Source organism: Manacus candei, unplaced genomic scaffold (assembly GCF_025592945.1).
Source record: "Manacus candei isolate 608988 ecotype Guabito, Panama unplaced genomic scaffold, ASM2559294v1 h1tg000048l, whole genome shotgun sequence".
Lineage (NCBI taxonomy): Eukaryota > Metazoa > Chordata > Aves > Passeriformes > Pipridae > Manacus > Manacus candei.
This window is the reverse complement of record NW_026138096.1, coordinates 12119009-12135309: the sequence shown is the minus strand read 5'-3', so window position 1 is coordinate 12135309 and position 16301 is coordinate 12119009. Positions and strand designations below refer to the sequence as shown.

Here is a 16301-nt window from a genome sequence, read left to right as displayed (position 1 = left end):
GCAAGCACAATGATTATATGCTCTAGTGCCCATCCAGTTATTTCAGTTATTTTCAATGAACACTGCAAACTTCTTACACACAGTCTTTTTTAGAAATAAAGACAGGAATATGCAGCAGCAGTAATACGATAAACAAAGAGTTTTCTGTATTTTTAAAGTATTTTTTTCTTTCCTTCTCCTAATGTTGGCTTCTGTGCCTCTGGGAGAATACTAGAACCAAGCAGTAACAATTGCTGCTCTTCACAATTTCCTTTTTTTTTGTTCTTTCACCCTAGTATTAGCCCCGTGACACATTTGTTATCCTCTAACTCAAATACATACCACACGTATGTAAATGTGCAATAATTTCACTCTCCTGAGTGTGTTTTCAAAACAGTGGTGATTTGTGAGTCTCGAGATGCTTCAAAAAAATTGTTTTCGAATGTGGTTTTGAAAAAGCACCCTTTCATTGTTTAAGCCCAATCAAGTACGAAGATTATTAGGACAACTAACTTGTGCCCTTCATTCCATCCATAAGATTCCCCAGTGACATCACTGGCCTTCCTCAAGCATATCAGAAGTCAGAGAAAATGTTCTCAACCACATAACATTTTTATTATTTTTTTTTTTTTTGCAAAGCACTATAGAAGGTCTTAAACATTTGCCAGGCTTTCTTGGATCAAACATTCTGAAGTCATACATACAATCCTAAAAGGAGCTGCTTAAAGGTTCCTGTATCTGTCCTGCAATTGGTCTTCACTTCTTGACGTATGTACGTATGTAATTTTAATACCTTGATCTTCCCACAGCAACGAAAAGATCCTCTTCCATTCTCCTGATATTAACGGAATGATCTGTCCTTGTATTGCTGACAGCTATGCTGCAGAGTTGATTGCTACGATCTTTTCTTACCTACTGCCATCTGGGTCCAGCTTTTCATACCCATCGAGTCGTCACATTCATCTCTCGACAACAATTACCCCAAATCAGTGCTTCAACCAGCTTGGCTTTTGTGGTTGTGTGTGTTTCTTTTTTCGAGTCTCTTTATTCAGTGTATGTGAATGCTGAATAAGCCATTGTGAACCTCGAGCATCTATTTGTTCCTGGAACATCCCCATCCGTTGTGAAACTATAAGTGGCCGAACCGCTTGACTTCATCATTCCCAGTCTGGCATTGTTGGCACCCGCTGCTTACCAGGCTTCATCACCATTGTGTTTCTGTTTGGTTGGGGTTTTACAGTCAGTTGCAAAGGCAAAACTAGCTTCAAATGCAGAAGTGATTTGGTTCTGTTCCCAAGACTCAGCAGTACTGATGTACGGAAAATTTGAAGGTTGCCCAGCTCGCTTCTTCTGCTGGTGCCTGAACAGGAGGTGACACAGAGTTGAACTCCTGGGCATCCCTTTGTGAGAGCATTATCTTGTGATCTGATATAACACAGTGCAGTGCTTTCCTGACAGTGTTTTCTGAGCTGTTTATCTTCAAGGTGCTGGGTACTGTATGCTCCTTTGCTATCCAGAGGTCTGGTATCCAAGTGCACATCTACATCTGCTTGTCTACTTGCTGCTTCTGCTTCCATCTTCTTCTTCATTTACTCTTGGATAGCCAATTACAAATAAACAGTATTTTATTTGTATCAAAATGAAATACCATTATTTGGCAACTTGCATACAGTACAATGTTAGAAGTACTCTAGAAATCCAGAATTCCAGCTTCCCAACCTGTGACTATGGAATTAACTTTATGTTTGCACTATATTTAAGTGTTTTGATGTAAATATCAAGAACCAGGATGATTATTACAATATTGTGATTTACTACTGTGTTTTCAGAGAACTACAATATCATTCAGATCGATCCAAAAGATGACTTATGATTCATAATTCTTATAGAGAGTAGAATCTCTGCTTGAATTCTTTCATTATTAAGAATATTAATCAATATTTATAAATGAAATGAATGCATGCATATGTATGTTTGAATCTGCGTGTGGGTGTCTGCATATTTATATAAAAAGGAAAGAGACATAAAACCAATTAAAACCTAAAAGACAGATGAAAGCCACCCCACAGTTCCTATAGCTTGGTTAGAGAAAAATATGTTGCAACAACTTCAAAAATATTGTCTACATAACACATAATGTGCTATATATATTTTGATGAAACTTCTATTTTTTCCCCCCTACAAGATTCAGTATTTCAGTATGGTTTATCTCTGAAAATAAGCCTAAAGCTGATCTTGTTTGCTTTTTCCTCTATAGATTGATATGGTACTAGCATAGCATATGAAGGGGTCCTTTTTGGCATCAGTGACTTTGCTGCAAATAGGAAAACAGATCAAAAAGTAAGAAAATGTCACAGTCCTGAAGTGTAAATTATTTCAGTAAAGAACCCACTGTTTTTTCCCTTTCCTTTCTCCCATTCCTTTTCCCCCCAAGCTCTTTTTTCTCCTTTGATCTTTCCCATCAAACTCCCTCCATGCAGATAGCAGAACTATTTTTACCAGATAAGTAAGACCTGGCAATTGGGAGTCAGGATACGTCAGCTAATACCTCATTATATCAGTGGAGAAAGGCCAATTTGTCTGTTGCCTTGGTCCTTTATGTTGCAAGATGAGACTTCTAATTTTTGATTCCAGTTGAGTTTTGGAAAGTAAAATAAGAAAAAAACTGTGTTCTACCTGTCCTTCAGTGAGGAGCCTTGTAAACTGGAAGAAGATTATAGGGAAGAAAGTAAGTAAAAATGGTGAGGAGGTTAGATAATAGTAAACACAAATTAATATAAAAAATTGCAAAAGATTTTGCAAATATTTCTGATCTGTGTAGATGATATCCTTGTTCCTAATAAAAGTCTCTTTGACCTTAGTCCATAAACAGATATATATTTCTGTAGTTTTAAATTTGAATATTCAATTTGTAGTTCCCCTCTAAGAATAAACAACGTCCTTTAATGAAATTACAGAGTAAAAGCATTTCAAAATAATTTGCTTTGTCTCTTGCTTTAGTTTATTTAAAGTAATACATATTTGCTTCGTAATCAGTTGCACTATTGTATTGGAATGAATCCTCTGAGGTGCTGAGCATACACTACTCTCAGTAAATCCCATTTGCATATACTTAGCTCTTGCTGATAGCCTTGCCTGTTTGTGGGAGCTACTTTTGTTCAATAGAGTTGCTTTTAATGATGATGTTTCTCATTTGGATACAAATTCAGACTTGTGACTGTAGGGCTGCTTTATTTTTCTAGCCTTCCTTCCTGCCTCTTGTTAGCAAGAGCATTACAATAAAACAAATATATATATATTCATTTCTTACTTTAGAATAAATATTCACTTGTTCTGTTTACTGCTCCTCAGAAGCTGATCAGCTCATTTACCTATACCCATTTAGGCTATGAACTTGCATTTTTTAAAATTCTTGTTTTTGTTAGTAGATTTGCCACAGATTTTCATGTAGGATTAGACTGAGCAGAATCTAAGAAAATCCCTTATCCAAGGCAGCCCCTTATCGTGTTCAGGTTTGATTTGGAGCTCTACAGATCTAATCAGCTGTATTATCAGAAAATTTGCCCAGAAAGTCTGAAACTTCTGAGCCAGACAGATAGGCAGTGTTGTACCATGTGCCTTGGAACACTGTCCAAAAACATGGAATCAACAGCCAAAGCGCTCTCCAAACATATACTTTAGCTGGGTCCAGTTCCCAATTGTTTTCCAAATCCCATTTATCTTAACATAATAGGTTCAACTGCAATACTCAGAGAAGGATTCTTATAATCTGTTGAAGGTACAAGGCAGTTTAGTTAAGGTTGTGAGTTTACTGGGGAGCTCCTGCTTGGGGAATTTCAGTGAGGGCTTTGGTGGGAAAAGGAAGGTAAAAGGGCTGGAGCCACCCCGTTAATTTTGAGTAGGACATTACAAAAATTGCCATAGCACCTTGACTGGGAGGGTGGATACATAAAAATATCAACAGATACAGGACACAGGGCAAAATAAATGTATGTTTATTCTTGATCAGTGATAAGAGTAAGGTAACCAGAAAGAGCTGGTCCTCATCAAAAATGAATGAACCTCATTATTTATCACAGAGTAACAGGGAGCATCCAGCAGTTATTTCAGGTGAGCTGGTAGTGTCCTTATCAATTCTGCCCATGGATCTTACATGGAATAAAAGCAGATAGTTTAAAGGTCCTACTTTTCTTTCATTTAAGGCTGAATCACTGTAAACTACCTCGTGCTGTAAAAGCAAGTTGGTATGTGTGTGGGCAGTGAAGTATCAAGTTGCTACTTATTAATTCTAGAGACCAAAGAAAAATCAGGTAATTTGAGGTTCAACTGTTATTAAAAGTGAGTAAGGCTGTCTGTCATTGAATTTGGATTAAGAGCATGTACCTAAACATTTACTTAAGAGCCACTGATGGGTTATTTCATTTTCCTGAAAAATAAAGCCTTTCTGGAGTGCTTTCCTTTGCTTTAAAGTTGGGAGTCAAAGAGGACTTTTGCATGTAAAATGCTTAAGAATACGGACAAAGTGTTGTTTTGGAGCTTGGCAAATAGAGTGATTTAATTCCTCCTGAATCAGGCAAGAATTTAGCATTATGTAAAAGAAAGTTTCCTGAAGGGAGAGTTGGTAAATTAACAAAACTGTTGGAGTCCTTTTTCTTCAAGATTCTCAAGAGTACAAAAAGGTTATTGCTGTTACTTAGCTAGCAAGAAAATCAGTTTTACTATTAATTTATAGTAGAAATGGAACAACTGGCCCACATACCCTCGTCTCTAAACTGTAGGGATGTGGATTTGACAGATGGATCAAAAAAATAAGGAATTGGCTGGATGGTCTCCCTGAAAGAGTTGTGGTCAACAGCTCAATGTCCAGGTGCAGAAGAATGATGAGTGGTGTCCCTCAGGGGTCAATACTGGGTCAGCAATATGGACCATGGGATTGAGTGCACCCTCAGCAAGTTTCAAGAGAGACCTTGATCTGTTCTGTATATTCAAGTAGCTCATGTCACCTGCTTTGGAAGAAATTAAAGAAATGAAAAATACAGGGAGATGTTTCAGCTGGGCAGTTTGGGATGGAGAGATATCTAAGTAACCTCTGCATAAGTGTTTGAATGTATGCAGATATATTGATACTCAAGAGGGTGAAATAAAGCCATAGTAAATGTACTTTGTTCCAAAATATATGGCTGTATGAGGCACGTGATATTTACACAGGTTTTGATAAGCCTTTATCTGGAAAAAATTTGAGCTTTTCTATTTGTGACTGATACAGGAGTCTCCAGCTCCTGCTGGCACAGGATGTCCCTCAATACACTGTCCAAGAAAGGGACTACCCAGTGATATGGTAACATAAAAAACTTATCATCCTGACACTGAGTCAATTTACTACTCCTGGAGGATAAAGGCACCAGTGAATTATGCAGGTTAATCAAAATGAGTGCTGATAAAATCCCTCATGGTCATATATTCATTATATATAATGTATTTTATGGTAGCACTGTCTTAGGGCTTTCTGAAAGTTAAAACAGTGAGGAATTCCTAGTTATCCTATGAAACATCTCAAAGATGAATAAGAAAAATAAAAGACATAAATAGATGTATCTCTAATGGCTCTAAAGCCATTTGCAATACCTCTCCCAAATATTTGACAATAATAAAGATTTAATTCCTCATATATAACTTATCTATTGCATCCCAGTAAAGGTAGTGTGGACCAGGAGCCCAGAGAGTTTATGCAATTGGCATCATTGGAGGGATTCAAGCCCCAGGTAGACAGTGCTGAGCAGATCCAATGTTGGTAATCAACTCATTTCCAGTCAAAAGTTGTACAAGAATTTGTAGAAGCCTTTGGAAAGGTTAATTTATTTTTATTAGTATATGGCTATTTCCTCAAAGCAGCTGAGGGAAGACAAAGTTTACTCCATGTAAGGAAAAGTGGATGAATGAAGCTTAAGACAGAACTGAAAAATTCACAAAGAAAATATTTTTTGTGCAATAATCTCAGTTCTTTTGGAGCTCCAATTTCTTGATGTAAGGTTATTTTCAGGTCTAGGAAAACATCTCATATATAAATGCTCATGTAAACACACATACACGTAAATATGAAACAATATATCCTGCATAAATGGAGAGATGTTATCTATAATTTAATTTGCAAAGCAAAATCACACTGCACTTGTCTTCATTAGAATATATTCCTGGAGACAAGAAGCACCATCTATATGTCTACATTCAATAAATTCAAATTTAGACAGGTCAGATTTTCTCCTTATTAAGAAGCATTTTGGCTAGAGGGAACATGCTCTTGTGCTTTATCAGGTGACAAATATTCATGAATTTCTGAAGATAACATTTATTGAAATTTCTCATTAGAAGAGTTTTCTGCAAAGGAAAGCATTTCTGATACCAAATAATCCACTTAATTCCATAAGAACAAAGCAAAGTGTTACAGATCGAAGACTAAAGCTTGAAACAAATATGATCACAGAAAAAGATTAGAGAATTGAAGGAAATACTATTGTATGAGCTTCATTACATACTGCATTTGCTTTAAAAACAGTAACCACTCAAAAATTCAGAGCTCCTCTGCTACAGTAGTTATGGCTTCAGTTCAGCTTGTTTTCCTATTCCAGGCCACACTGAATGAGTTGAGAAGAAAATGGGAATATTATGGCTTTCTGATACACAAATTGCACCAGCCCTGCAATAATTAGCAAAGACCATTCTAACATACCCTAAGATATGGTCCTAAAAGATTATTCCTGTAAAAATTACTATAAAGAAAGAGAGGAATATAGTGCTTTCTCACATTTCCTTCTTTTCTCTTATTACTGCCTTTAAAAGAGATGGTTTGGGACCAAGTGTCACCATTTTGTATTAAATAAGAATTCCTTTCCACTGGGGCACTCTCAGTTGGCCTCCCTAATGCAAAGCAGAGATTTGCTAATAGGTACATCCCGAGGCTTTAAATAAAAGTTAGGGTTGTTTTTTTTTTTCTTTCTCATGGAATTATGGAGAACTGAATTTACATAATGACAGATTTAGCACACAATAGGAGATTTTGGATTTTGTTTCTTATACAAAGTACATCTTGTAGCACTTGCCGTTTTTTAATTCCCTGAGTTGGATAGTGGTGAGACTAAATCTCACTTCTAGAAATACTGTCAGGTGGTGCTTTTGCAGATATTAAAAGAATAACAACTTCAGTTCAAACTCATCGGTTCCTTTAACTTTAATTATTGTTCTTGACAACCTGAGTTCCAGATGAGTAACACACACATAGAAACACTCACAGACAAGAAGACATACCCTGAAGGGAAAACATCAACAAGTTTTCTCAGCCTGAGCAAAATCAACTGCAAATACTGAACAGAACAACTTACAACCAAGTATTTAATAGAACTCACAATAGGGATGTGTTTCCATTAAATGCAGGAGGTCATAAGAGCCTTTGGGAAGAGAACGAACAGGGAGAAAGGTTAAAAGTTACCTTTTATCTTTAACCTGTGAAATATTTTCTTCCACAGCTGGGAAATATTTTTATTGCAATTATTATTTATGTACCTCATAGAAGCAAAGGAAGAATATATCTGTTATCACATCACTAATCTTACATAACTGATAAGCAGCTGCATCCACAAAAAGTAAAATGTCAAAGTAAAAAAATAACCATTATCAGAAAAATCAGTCCTAACCTCTTACTGTTAGATATTCTCAAATGCTCTCTTTTAACATGAGTTCTTTCAGATTCTGACTAATACATCACCAAAATACCTTGTGAAATAAGTTACCAGGTAGGTAATAGTATCTCTAGAAACTGAGATGAAGTCTACAAGTAACATGTCCTAAATTTCACCAAAGGCCAAATTAGAACTCTGTAAAACTGGATTAGAGCATCAATATCTGAACCAAAAGACTGCAGAAGCGTTTTCATCCTTTTTTATACCTGTAACTAAATTCAGCATTTCCATTGTCAAAAACTTAGAGAAGTTACAGCTTTACTCAGTGTCAGGTAGGAGGTTACATATTTCACCATTCCTTAACTATGACAGATAATGTACAAGAAGGATTTTTCCACTTATCCATCAGGTTGATCCACTAGAGAAACTGGACATATTTGGGTCAGAGGTGTGTCTGTGTTAAACTCTCAGACTTTAATGATCTGTGTCACCTTGGCATTTTCACATGGCCTTTTCAAGCTCTTGTTTCAATTTCTTAAAATATATCCATTTTTCCCTTCTGGATAATACCAGTCTGTATAATGCTCCTGTGCTGTTGGTGCTCCTCAGCTTTTCACAATCTTGCTGTTACTCAAGCTTTATAGAGAGGAGCCAGTGGTACCTGGGTGGTGCCTGCCCTTTCCATCATTTGTTCATCTCTTTAAGCAAGAAAGAAAGCACACGAGGATTTTTTTCCAGCAGATCTTTGAGGTCAGACTGAACATGGACTCTTGTTTTAAGTTGATTTCTAGTGCCTGGGTGCAAATTAATAAATCAATTATTCAACCTGCATTCACAGTGTTCTTATGCTGTTAGGCTTAACTTACATCCCTTAAGAAAATATTTGATAATAAAGTCTTCATTTTCTGATGCTTTGCATTTCCCTGCGTTCATTTAATTATTCTTAGTTGAATTCTTTGAAACATTTAGAATATTTCTGACTTTCCTTGAACGTATAAACATTTTTAAAATGTTTTCATGAGATATATTCTTTCCCTGCTTTTGTTCAATAATGTGTTTTAGTAGGTGAGTAATGTGTTCTAGTGTATGTTCACAACTCAGTCTTAACTTTGCTCTTCAGTCTTAACTTTGCTCTTCCCTTAATTTTCTCTTTATAAACCACAGATGTCATACTGAGAAGGTCAAAGCAAGATTTCAAATGGGGCATTCTCTACTATCTAATCTGTTGAACTGTTTATATCACATTATCATGATGGAATCTTCCATTTTTCTCCATATTCCTTGTCTTGTATTGTTACTGGAGAATATCCTTGTTCATACTCAGTCTTCTGAGATTTAATTGTGCTACTTCCATATGTTTCTATTCCAATAAAAGACAATTTAACTCTTGCTCACTCTTAAGTCTCTCTGTAGGAGATCTTAGAACCAGTATTAGAGGTGTAATATTTCTCATATTTAAAGATATATCCTCTGAACATTCTTCTCTTTAACAGAATCAGCAACGTTGCTCAGGCTTCATAAGCTCTGGTGGTCACAGGAGTTCAAATATATTCCTACTTTATTTGGCAAAAACAACTGTGGTGCAGTAGTCAAGGCATAGGTTACCTAAGTTATGAATTAACTGAATTCTGCTTGGTACTTTTTACCATAAAAGCCTTTAAAAATTATGATTTTTCATTAGTTTTAGCAGGCCATTAGATATAAATATTAATAAGGACTCGATGTAATATAGGGTACCAGAGGTGGTTTTCCTCCTCTCTATCTTCAGACATGCAAATAGCTTGTAGTCAAGAAGATGCACAGAGAAATCAGACAGATGTGTGTTTAATTCAATTGTGAACAGCACTATCATCACTTAGCATTGCTCAGCTGCAGCCTAGTTTTGCATTGTGTTCCTGGAGTTCCATATCATCTCTAAGTCACAGTAACTCTTCATTTTGCCAACTGGGCACCCATTCGTTAAGTTTTTAAACCCACAAATATACTGGTTTAAAGTACCATCTGCAGACACTGCAGGATTAACATTATGATAAAAGTTTTGAAGGGTAAGAAGAAAAATACTTGACTTTTGCTGTTAGGTGAAGGGATTGGTACTAGACATGAGTCACACACTTTCTCTTTTCAATAGAAGTGAAGGAGAGAAAAACAAAGATCACACAGAGCAGGGAATGCACATTAATCATTATTAAGACAGAAAAACTAATCATGATTAGATTACAATTCACATGATCCTTGTGGCATCAAAAAACCTAAGGGAAACCATCAATATTAGCTCAGTGTGCTTATAATCCATAGTCTTAAAAGAGATTTAAGGAGCATTCATTTTTCCTCTTCCAAAAGGCAGGATCTTATGTTAGCACTCTGCACTGGCACTGAATAGTCCCTCATTCTCTAAGCAGTTTTATTAAATGGAGTTAAGTTTAGCAGCATATACTGTTTTTTTTTTTTTCACTTTTAGTATACAGATAGGTTATCAAGAAAATCCCAGTGAATAATTTAAGCAATCATGTTTACTCTTGAACCTGTTTTTCCATAATTTGGATGATAAAAATTCGATTTACAATAAATTACAATGAATATCCCATTTTAACCCCCCCCTATTTCAGTCCTCGAGATGTTGTTTGAAAAAAAATGTGCCTCAGCCTGTAAGGTAGTCACTGTCTAAAAATGCACGTATTTAAAAACATCACCTCTTTGCAATTTTGTTGATATTTTCTGGAACTTTGAAAGTGTGCTCTGTAAATAAATGTATGCCCAGAATTTTTATACTTCCCTCACTTGTTCTCTCAGCACAGTTTGCTGGTTCTCATTTGCAGTCCAAGAAAACCATAATTCTTTGTTGACCATCTTCATTTAGTGGTGTATGGAGGGTATGCAGAAGGCCAGCCCTCTGGTTTACTCTTCTCAAGGGTCATTCCAGAGGTGTGGATTGGATGTTTATTCAGCATGGGGGGACACAAGCATAATTCCAGTTGTAGTCACTGGAATTTTACCTGCTTGCACTGGTGTGTATGTTTTTGTGCAGTTTGGCTGTACAAAACCACACATTAAACAGTGTCATTTGGATGTCTATGAACCAAATTCGTGCCCGATTTGATGTCAATTAGCGTTTAATGGGGACTGAGCTTTTCGTCCTCTGGTTTTCATCAAAAGATGCCAAAAATTACCCATTTTCTGAATCAGCAAACCCTTTAGGGCTTTGCAGGCTTAACCTGTGCTGTGGGAACAAGTGAGAGGAACCACCAGCCAGCGGGGTCACTCACCGTGGAGGAGTCCCTGTCTCCTTGGCCAAGCATAGCTCCTTCAGCACACGTTTCCCTCTCTCCTCACCTCTACGCTACGGCACAATATTTCTCTTGCTCTCTCTCTCACTATCTCTTTTCTGTATCTCTCGGAAATCAGACTGGAGTTCAGAGCACTTTCACTACCTTTTATGAGGTAGAGTGTGATGTCATAGATGGGGGCAGGGCTAGTCAACTTTCCACCCACCCACCCACCTGTGCTGAGGGAGCTACGCTTGAGACTGGAAGCGGTGACTCCTCAACGGTGAGTAACCTCCTGTCTCATCTATGTCTTTATAGATCTGGGGGTGGAGGGAAGAGACATGCCAAGGGGGGATTTTTTTTTGATAGCTTTTTTTATTTTTTTTTTAATTAGCCGTAGGACTCACAGAATTAATTGCATGTGTTGTCTTAGTCACCTGAGAAAAAGCATTTCCTTCCTGTCCTGAAGTCCCAGAGTTTACATCATCTGCAAAGCAATGGTCACGTTTCTCTGCAGAGACAATCCATTTACTGATGGTTAAACTGATCCTTCAGTGTTTAACTTGCCTTGCTAAAAGGCAGGCCCTGGTCCCCTTGAACTCAATTGCTAAACTTCCATTAACTTAATTACAGTATTTAATTACAGTGCTGGGCCATACTTTTTCTTAAGTTCTTTATGATGAAAGACAGGTGGTGTTATTTATATATTTAACATTACTAACTGTGGATAATAGCTGTTTATGTGGGACAGGATTTTTTTTTCCTGTATTCTTTGTAACTGTTTTTGTTTTCTTTGCCCAGAATATTTAATGAAACTGTGTATTGACAATAGGCCAATTTTTTTATAGATGAAATAAAACTCAAAGATAAATTGCGATAGACTTAAAATTAAGCGGGAAACACCAGGAGATGTAACTGAGATTAACTTTTGAAATTATAAATCAAAGCATTTGATTATTTTTTTCTGTGATAAGAACTTGAAATGGGCAGGGATACTGCTAACTGAATTTCTCGGTGTTTTTCTTTTGTCACTACCTAAACATTACTATTTTCCTTTAAAGCATTGTCTTGTAACCTATGTCCCTTGGCCTCAAGTATTACTGCTTCACTGTTTTAATATCCCTCAGCATTTTAAAAAAGACAAGACGGACTAAGAAGATTTTCCTTTCTTGTTCTGCCTCTTGGGTATCTATTAAAGCTGTCAAGATGTCAGAGCTTTCATACTAAAGGGCAGAAGAAGGATCATACGAAGATTTTGGCCCCTGGGGATTCTGCAAATCTTGCTGTTCTTGTTCATTTAAAGCTCTTTACCAGCTTTGTGTGGGGTCTTGTCATATCTCGGGGAGAGACACTAAAAGGCAGCAGCAGATTCTCCATAAATCAAAGACGAGGAGAGTGCAATCACAGCCTTTTCTGCAGAGGTGGTCCATAGTTTGATTGATGAAGTACTTCTGTTTCCAGGTGACTAGGTGGCTTTGAGCAATTGGTTAAGGATGCAGACCATTCCATCTTCTGGTCAGTGGCACATATTGGGGATTGGTCTGTGGTGATGGATAGATATTCCTCCCTGATGACTCAGGGATGCTCTTTGTATCAATGCATAAGAGATCTGAATGAAATTCTGGGAGGATAAGAGTCTTGTTTACAAAGCCAGATACCAAAACTTTCACTAATGATTGTTTCCCTTCCTGTCAGAGAGAAAAATAAGGACAAAGAATATAAAAATGTCTCCCTGACAGGTGGTAACTTTTCTGGCTTTGAATAATGTGCACAAGGAGTTTTACTACTGTTTATTCCTGTAGTGAAATCTCCAAATCTTCCTTTGCCAAGCCACGAGCTTGTTAAGCAAATTTAGCTTCCCCAGCAAACTTTAATCCTTTCAGTAGGAAAGGAAAAGCAGGTTAGTCAGTCTCTAACGTTTCACTGGGAAAACTTTATGGGAATTGCTACTCTTAAAGATGATTTGAAGTTTGTTCTTTTCAGAAGTAAATGCTTGGAGGTAAAATTTAATTTAGAGCTTAAGCACATCCTTTGCTGATGAGTTTTGTCAAATTGTCTCAGCACGTAATTACTCTTGCATAATGCAGGAGACTTTAATTTTTGCACGGAATTGATAAAAGGTAAGGACCAACTGCACAATGCCTCATCTCACTTCAGTGATACAAAACCATTTTGGTGGCATAGAGAGGGAAACTCTTTTTTAAAAGTGGTATTAGGATTGGGAAGAGGAAATCAAAATTGATGTTGTTCAATAATTATGATGAACTAGACATAGTGATCAAATCTTAGGGGATATTGTGGAACAGAGATGTCAGTGGATTACTTTACATCCAGAGATATTTGCACTCTAAATTTATCTGTTAAGATGAGCAAATTAGAGCTGTATAGCAAGGAGTTTGTAGAGGGAATGATATTCAAAATTACCTAAACTGTTGCAATAATTAACCTGGAATCTGTCTGTACCAATTCTAATAACAAATTTTTGTTCATGCAACCCCAGGATGTGAGTTTGCCTGAGTAACTTAACACCGGGAGGATAAATAGCCTAATTTTACATTTACTGAGCTAATTCCCCTGTTTAATTATTTTTCTGGCAGCTATGATTGAAAAAAATATTAAAATGTCTGAAGTGCACAGATTCCTACATTTTACAGCTTATGCTTAAATATGTATTTAGTCAATTACGATGTTTTTTAATATTATTTCCATGTACATAAATTAAAATACTTTAAGGCCTGTATTTCAGCTGATTTTATTTAGTGTTTAATATGGAAACTTCTAGAGCAAATATCTGAGCAACTTTTTCCAATATATGCTAATTTAAGTGAATTAAATCTTCATAAATAAGTTGTTAGCAAAATGAAAATTACTTTCCGATATGGTATTCTTAAAAAAATCATTTTGTATTTGCAAACACATTGTGTATAACTGTCTTGAAACAAAACCAGTAACTAGCATATTTATACCTATATATTTAAGGAAGTCAGTGCTTAAATTACAGATTTGTTCCTCGGTCATACTGGCAAAGGGGGAACAATAGTTTAATGATGCAAGATCATCTCTAGGGATCAAACAGTTTTTCAGTATGATTAAGGTGTCTATGTAAAATTCCCAAATTTTCTTTATTTCCCAGGGTGATTTCTCTTACAAGTTGAATTAAAACTTTGTGGGTTGGTTCTTACCTTCTTTTTCTATATGAGAAGTGAGGGAGAGCTGTGAAATGCTCCATCTGTTTCTAAACCATGTCAGCTGGCAGAGAGATGCTTATCACCCTGCCCTCTCTTACTGCAATTTTAGGCTGGTTTAACACCATTGACTCAAAGTGAATTACTGTGGATTTCATCTTGTTTCAGCCAAAGAAGTCACAGTGATAGTGCCCAGCATTCTAGAGGACTCTTCGTGTTGATTTAAATTGCAATCCTTTTAAACTTTGACCTCAACTCATTTGAATTGTCAACAAAAATGCTCAGTCACACTCAAACTGTGTACAGTGGATGGAGGAAACCAGGACTACCTTCACACCCTGTTCTGATCCTGGTACAGTTGCACCTCAAAGACATGAAATGTGATTCTGTTCAGTCACAATCTTTTGGATTTTTATCAGTCCCACCACAGTGTTTCAAAGCAAACACATGGTGTACCCTCGTAGAACTGAAAACAGAAGGAAATATTGTCATTATTTCCTCTCTGCAAACAATACTGAGCTCAAGGCAGAAAAGATTATGGAATAATGATGATTTTCAGTCACTACATCCTCCTTTTTAAGACACCTAATTTTCAATACCAGCATTTCTCTGTCTTCTATTCTATATTCCAGTTTCTACTCTGGATGGCCAACTAAAAGTAAAAATTAAAACAAAAACAAACAACCCCAACAAACAAACAAAAACCAAACAATCAACCAAAAAACCCATAAACAAACCAGGAGAAAGACTTCACCCTAGTTAAGTGTGGTCTGAAAAAGATGGAAAAAGAAATCTTGCAGTAACAGTGGGAGGCTACCACACTCAAGCTGTGCAAAAAGATGAGAGTAGATCTATGGTGTAATGAAAACTAATTATTTTATTATTCAGAAAGTTTTTAATTGAATTATGAAGAAGTTTTTGCTCTCCATTGCTGTGGGAGAGTGATTCATCTAGTGAAGTGTAAACATCTGCATCTGAGAAGTTCACTCCAGACTTCCTTCATGTGGAACTCAAGGGCCATTTCTAGGGAGCAGATATTCTTGTTTCAGGTAGACACTGACAGCTGGTTAGGACAGTAGTATCTTCAAAAAAATACACAGACATGGGTAGGTGAATTAAACCATGTGTTCAGGCAGGGAGAATCAGAGAGTTTAGCTTTGGGGTTCTTTTGAGGGCATATATTGATAGATAAGTGATGTCAGCTTTCTGTGAACTCCTAGAGAAAGGAAATTAATTTTTTCTGGACAGAAATATTTAAATTGTTTTCTGAGGAGCATTTATCTAAATAAAGTAACTGTCTTGGGGCTCCAATCTTATTAGTTTCTTTATGTTGGACAGATTGATATGTTTTGTAGTGTGTGTTTTTCCCCTATTTGAGGACCATAAGAGAAAATTAGGGCAAACAATCTAAAAAATATTCATTAGATTTGTTTGAATTCTTGGACTACTGGATGAAATCCAAGGACAGTTTTTTTGCAGATGTCGAGCATCTCTTCCCAGATTCACTGTACTGTCTTTAGGATTCTAATTCAAGGTAGGATCTATAAAAATCATTTAAAAGGTGAGATGCTCTGGCCCACTCAATAGAAAATGAACGTCTGAAAAACCTCAAGTACTCCATAGTTCCTGGTCTTCTCCGAGCATGAAAGGAGTGTGGAATCTTTTGGTCCAGCACCTGGAATTAAGTAGGATAAGTGCAGGGTAAGACTTCATTTATAGAAATTGAAACTCTGAAAACCTTGCCTAGGTCATGGAACACATCAAATCAATGGCCTTTATGAACAGCCCTATTTTTCCTGCCTTCATTCCTAGAGAAATTGTTCAACTGGAGACATCTGAAAAAATTCTTCTGGGGATCCAATGACACCTGCCATGAACAGTTCTTGGATCATTACTAATATTTAAAGACATTCAGTTTGAATTTTTGCAATGACAACTAAGTGCAGTCAAGTCTATAGATAATCATGACTAATGTACAATATTTAAGTAAGACCTTTATATGAAAAGAGCCCCTGAAAATGCTTTTTCATTTCAGCATTCTTCTAAATAACAGCCAAATGTATACCTTCATCTCCTTTACATAAATTCTGGATTAGAGGAAAGATTTGGAGATGTGGTTGAATTAATTTGGTTTTGTGGGGGGATGATTGTCCTGAGGTGAAAAGCACAGAAACCGTTTGTATTATTTGAAGCACTGAGGC

The 16301-nt window shown here is 36.5% G+C and overlaps 1 protein-coding gene and 1 long non-coding RNA gene across 18 annotated transcripts in view; one reads left to right on the top strand and one right to left on the bottom strand.

The window, feature by feature from the left end:
- CTNNA2 (catenin alpha 2) overlaps positions 1-16301 on the top strand; it is a 463212-nt gene that overhangs the window by 435435 nt on the left and 11476 nt on the right. The window contains exon 17 of one of the 16 annotated variants that reach the window (XM_051798208.1): positions 11055-11198. The exons of the other annotated variants lie outside the window; for them this stretch is intronic. Within the exon in view, the coding sequence (XP_051654168.1) occupies positions 11055-11198 (144 nt within the window). The remainder of the gene's footprint in view (positions 1-11054; positions 11199-16301) is intronic. 16 annotated transcript variants of the gene reach the window in all.
- LOC127475987 (uncharacterized) lies at positions 263-11105 on the bottom strand. 2 transcript variants are annotated; one of them, XR_007906441.1, is made up of 6 exons: positions 10983-11105; positions 8314-8446; positions 7380-7421; positions 4739-4982; positions 2528-2682; positions 263-1573 (listed from the first exon to the last, which is right to left on the bottom strand). It is a non-coding gene; the product is annotated as an uncharacterized LOC127475987 (long non-coding RNA). The 2 variants fall into 2 exon arrangements; XR_007906440.1 differs by lacking the exon at positions 4739-4982 and having other exon boundaries at positions 10983-11102.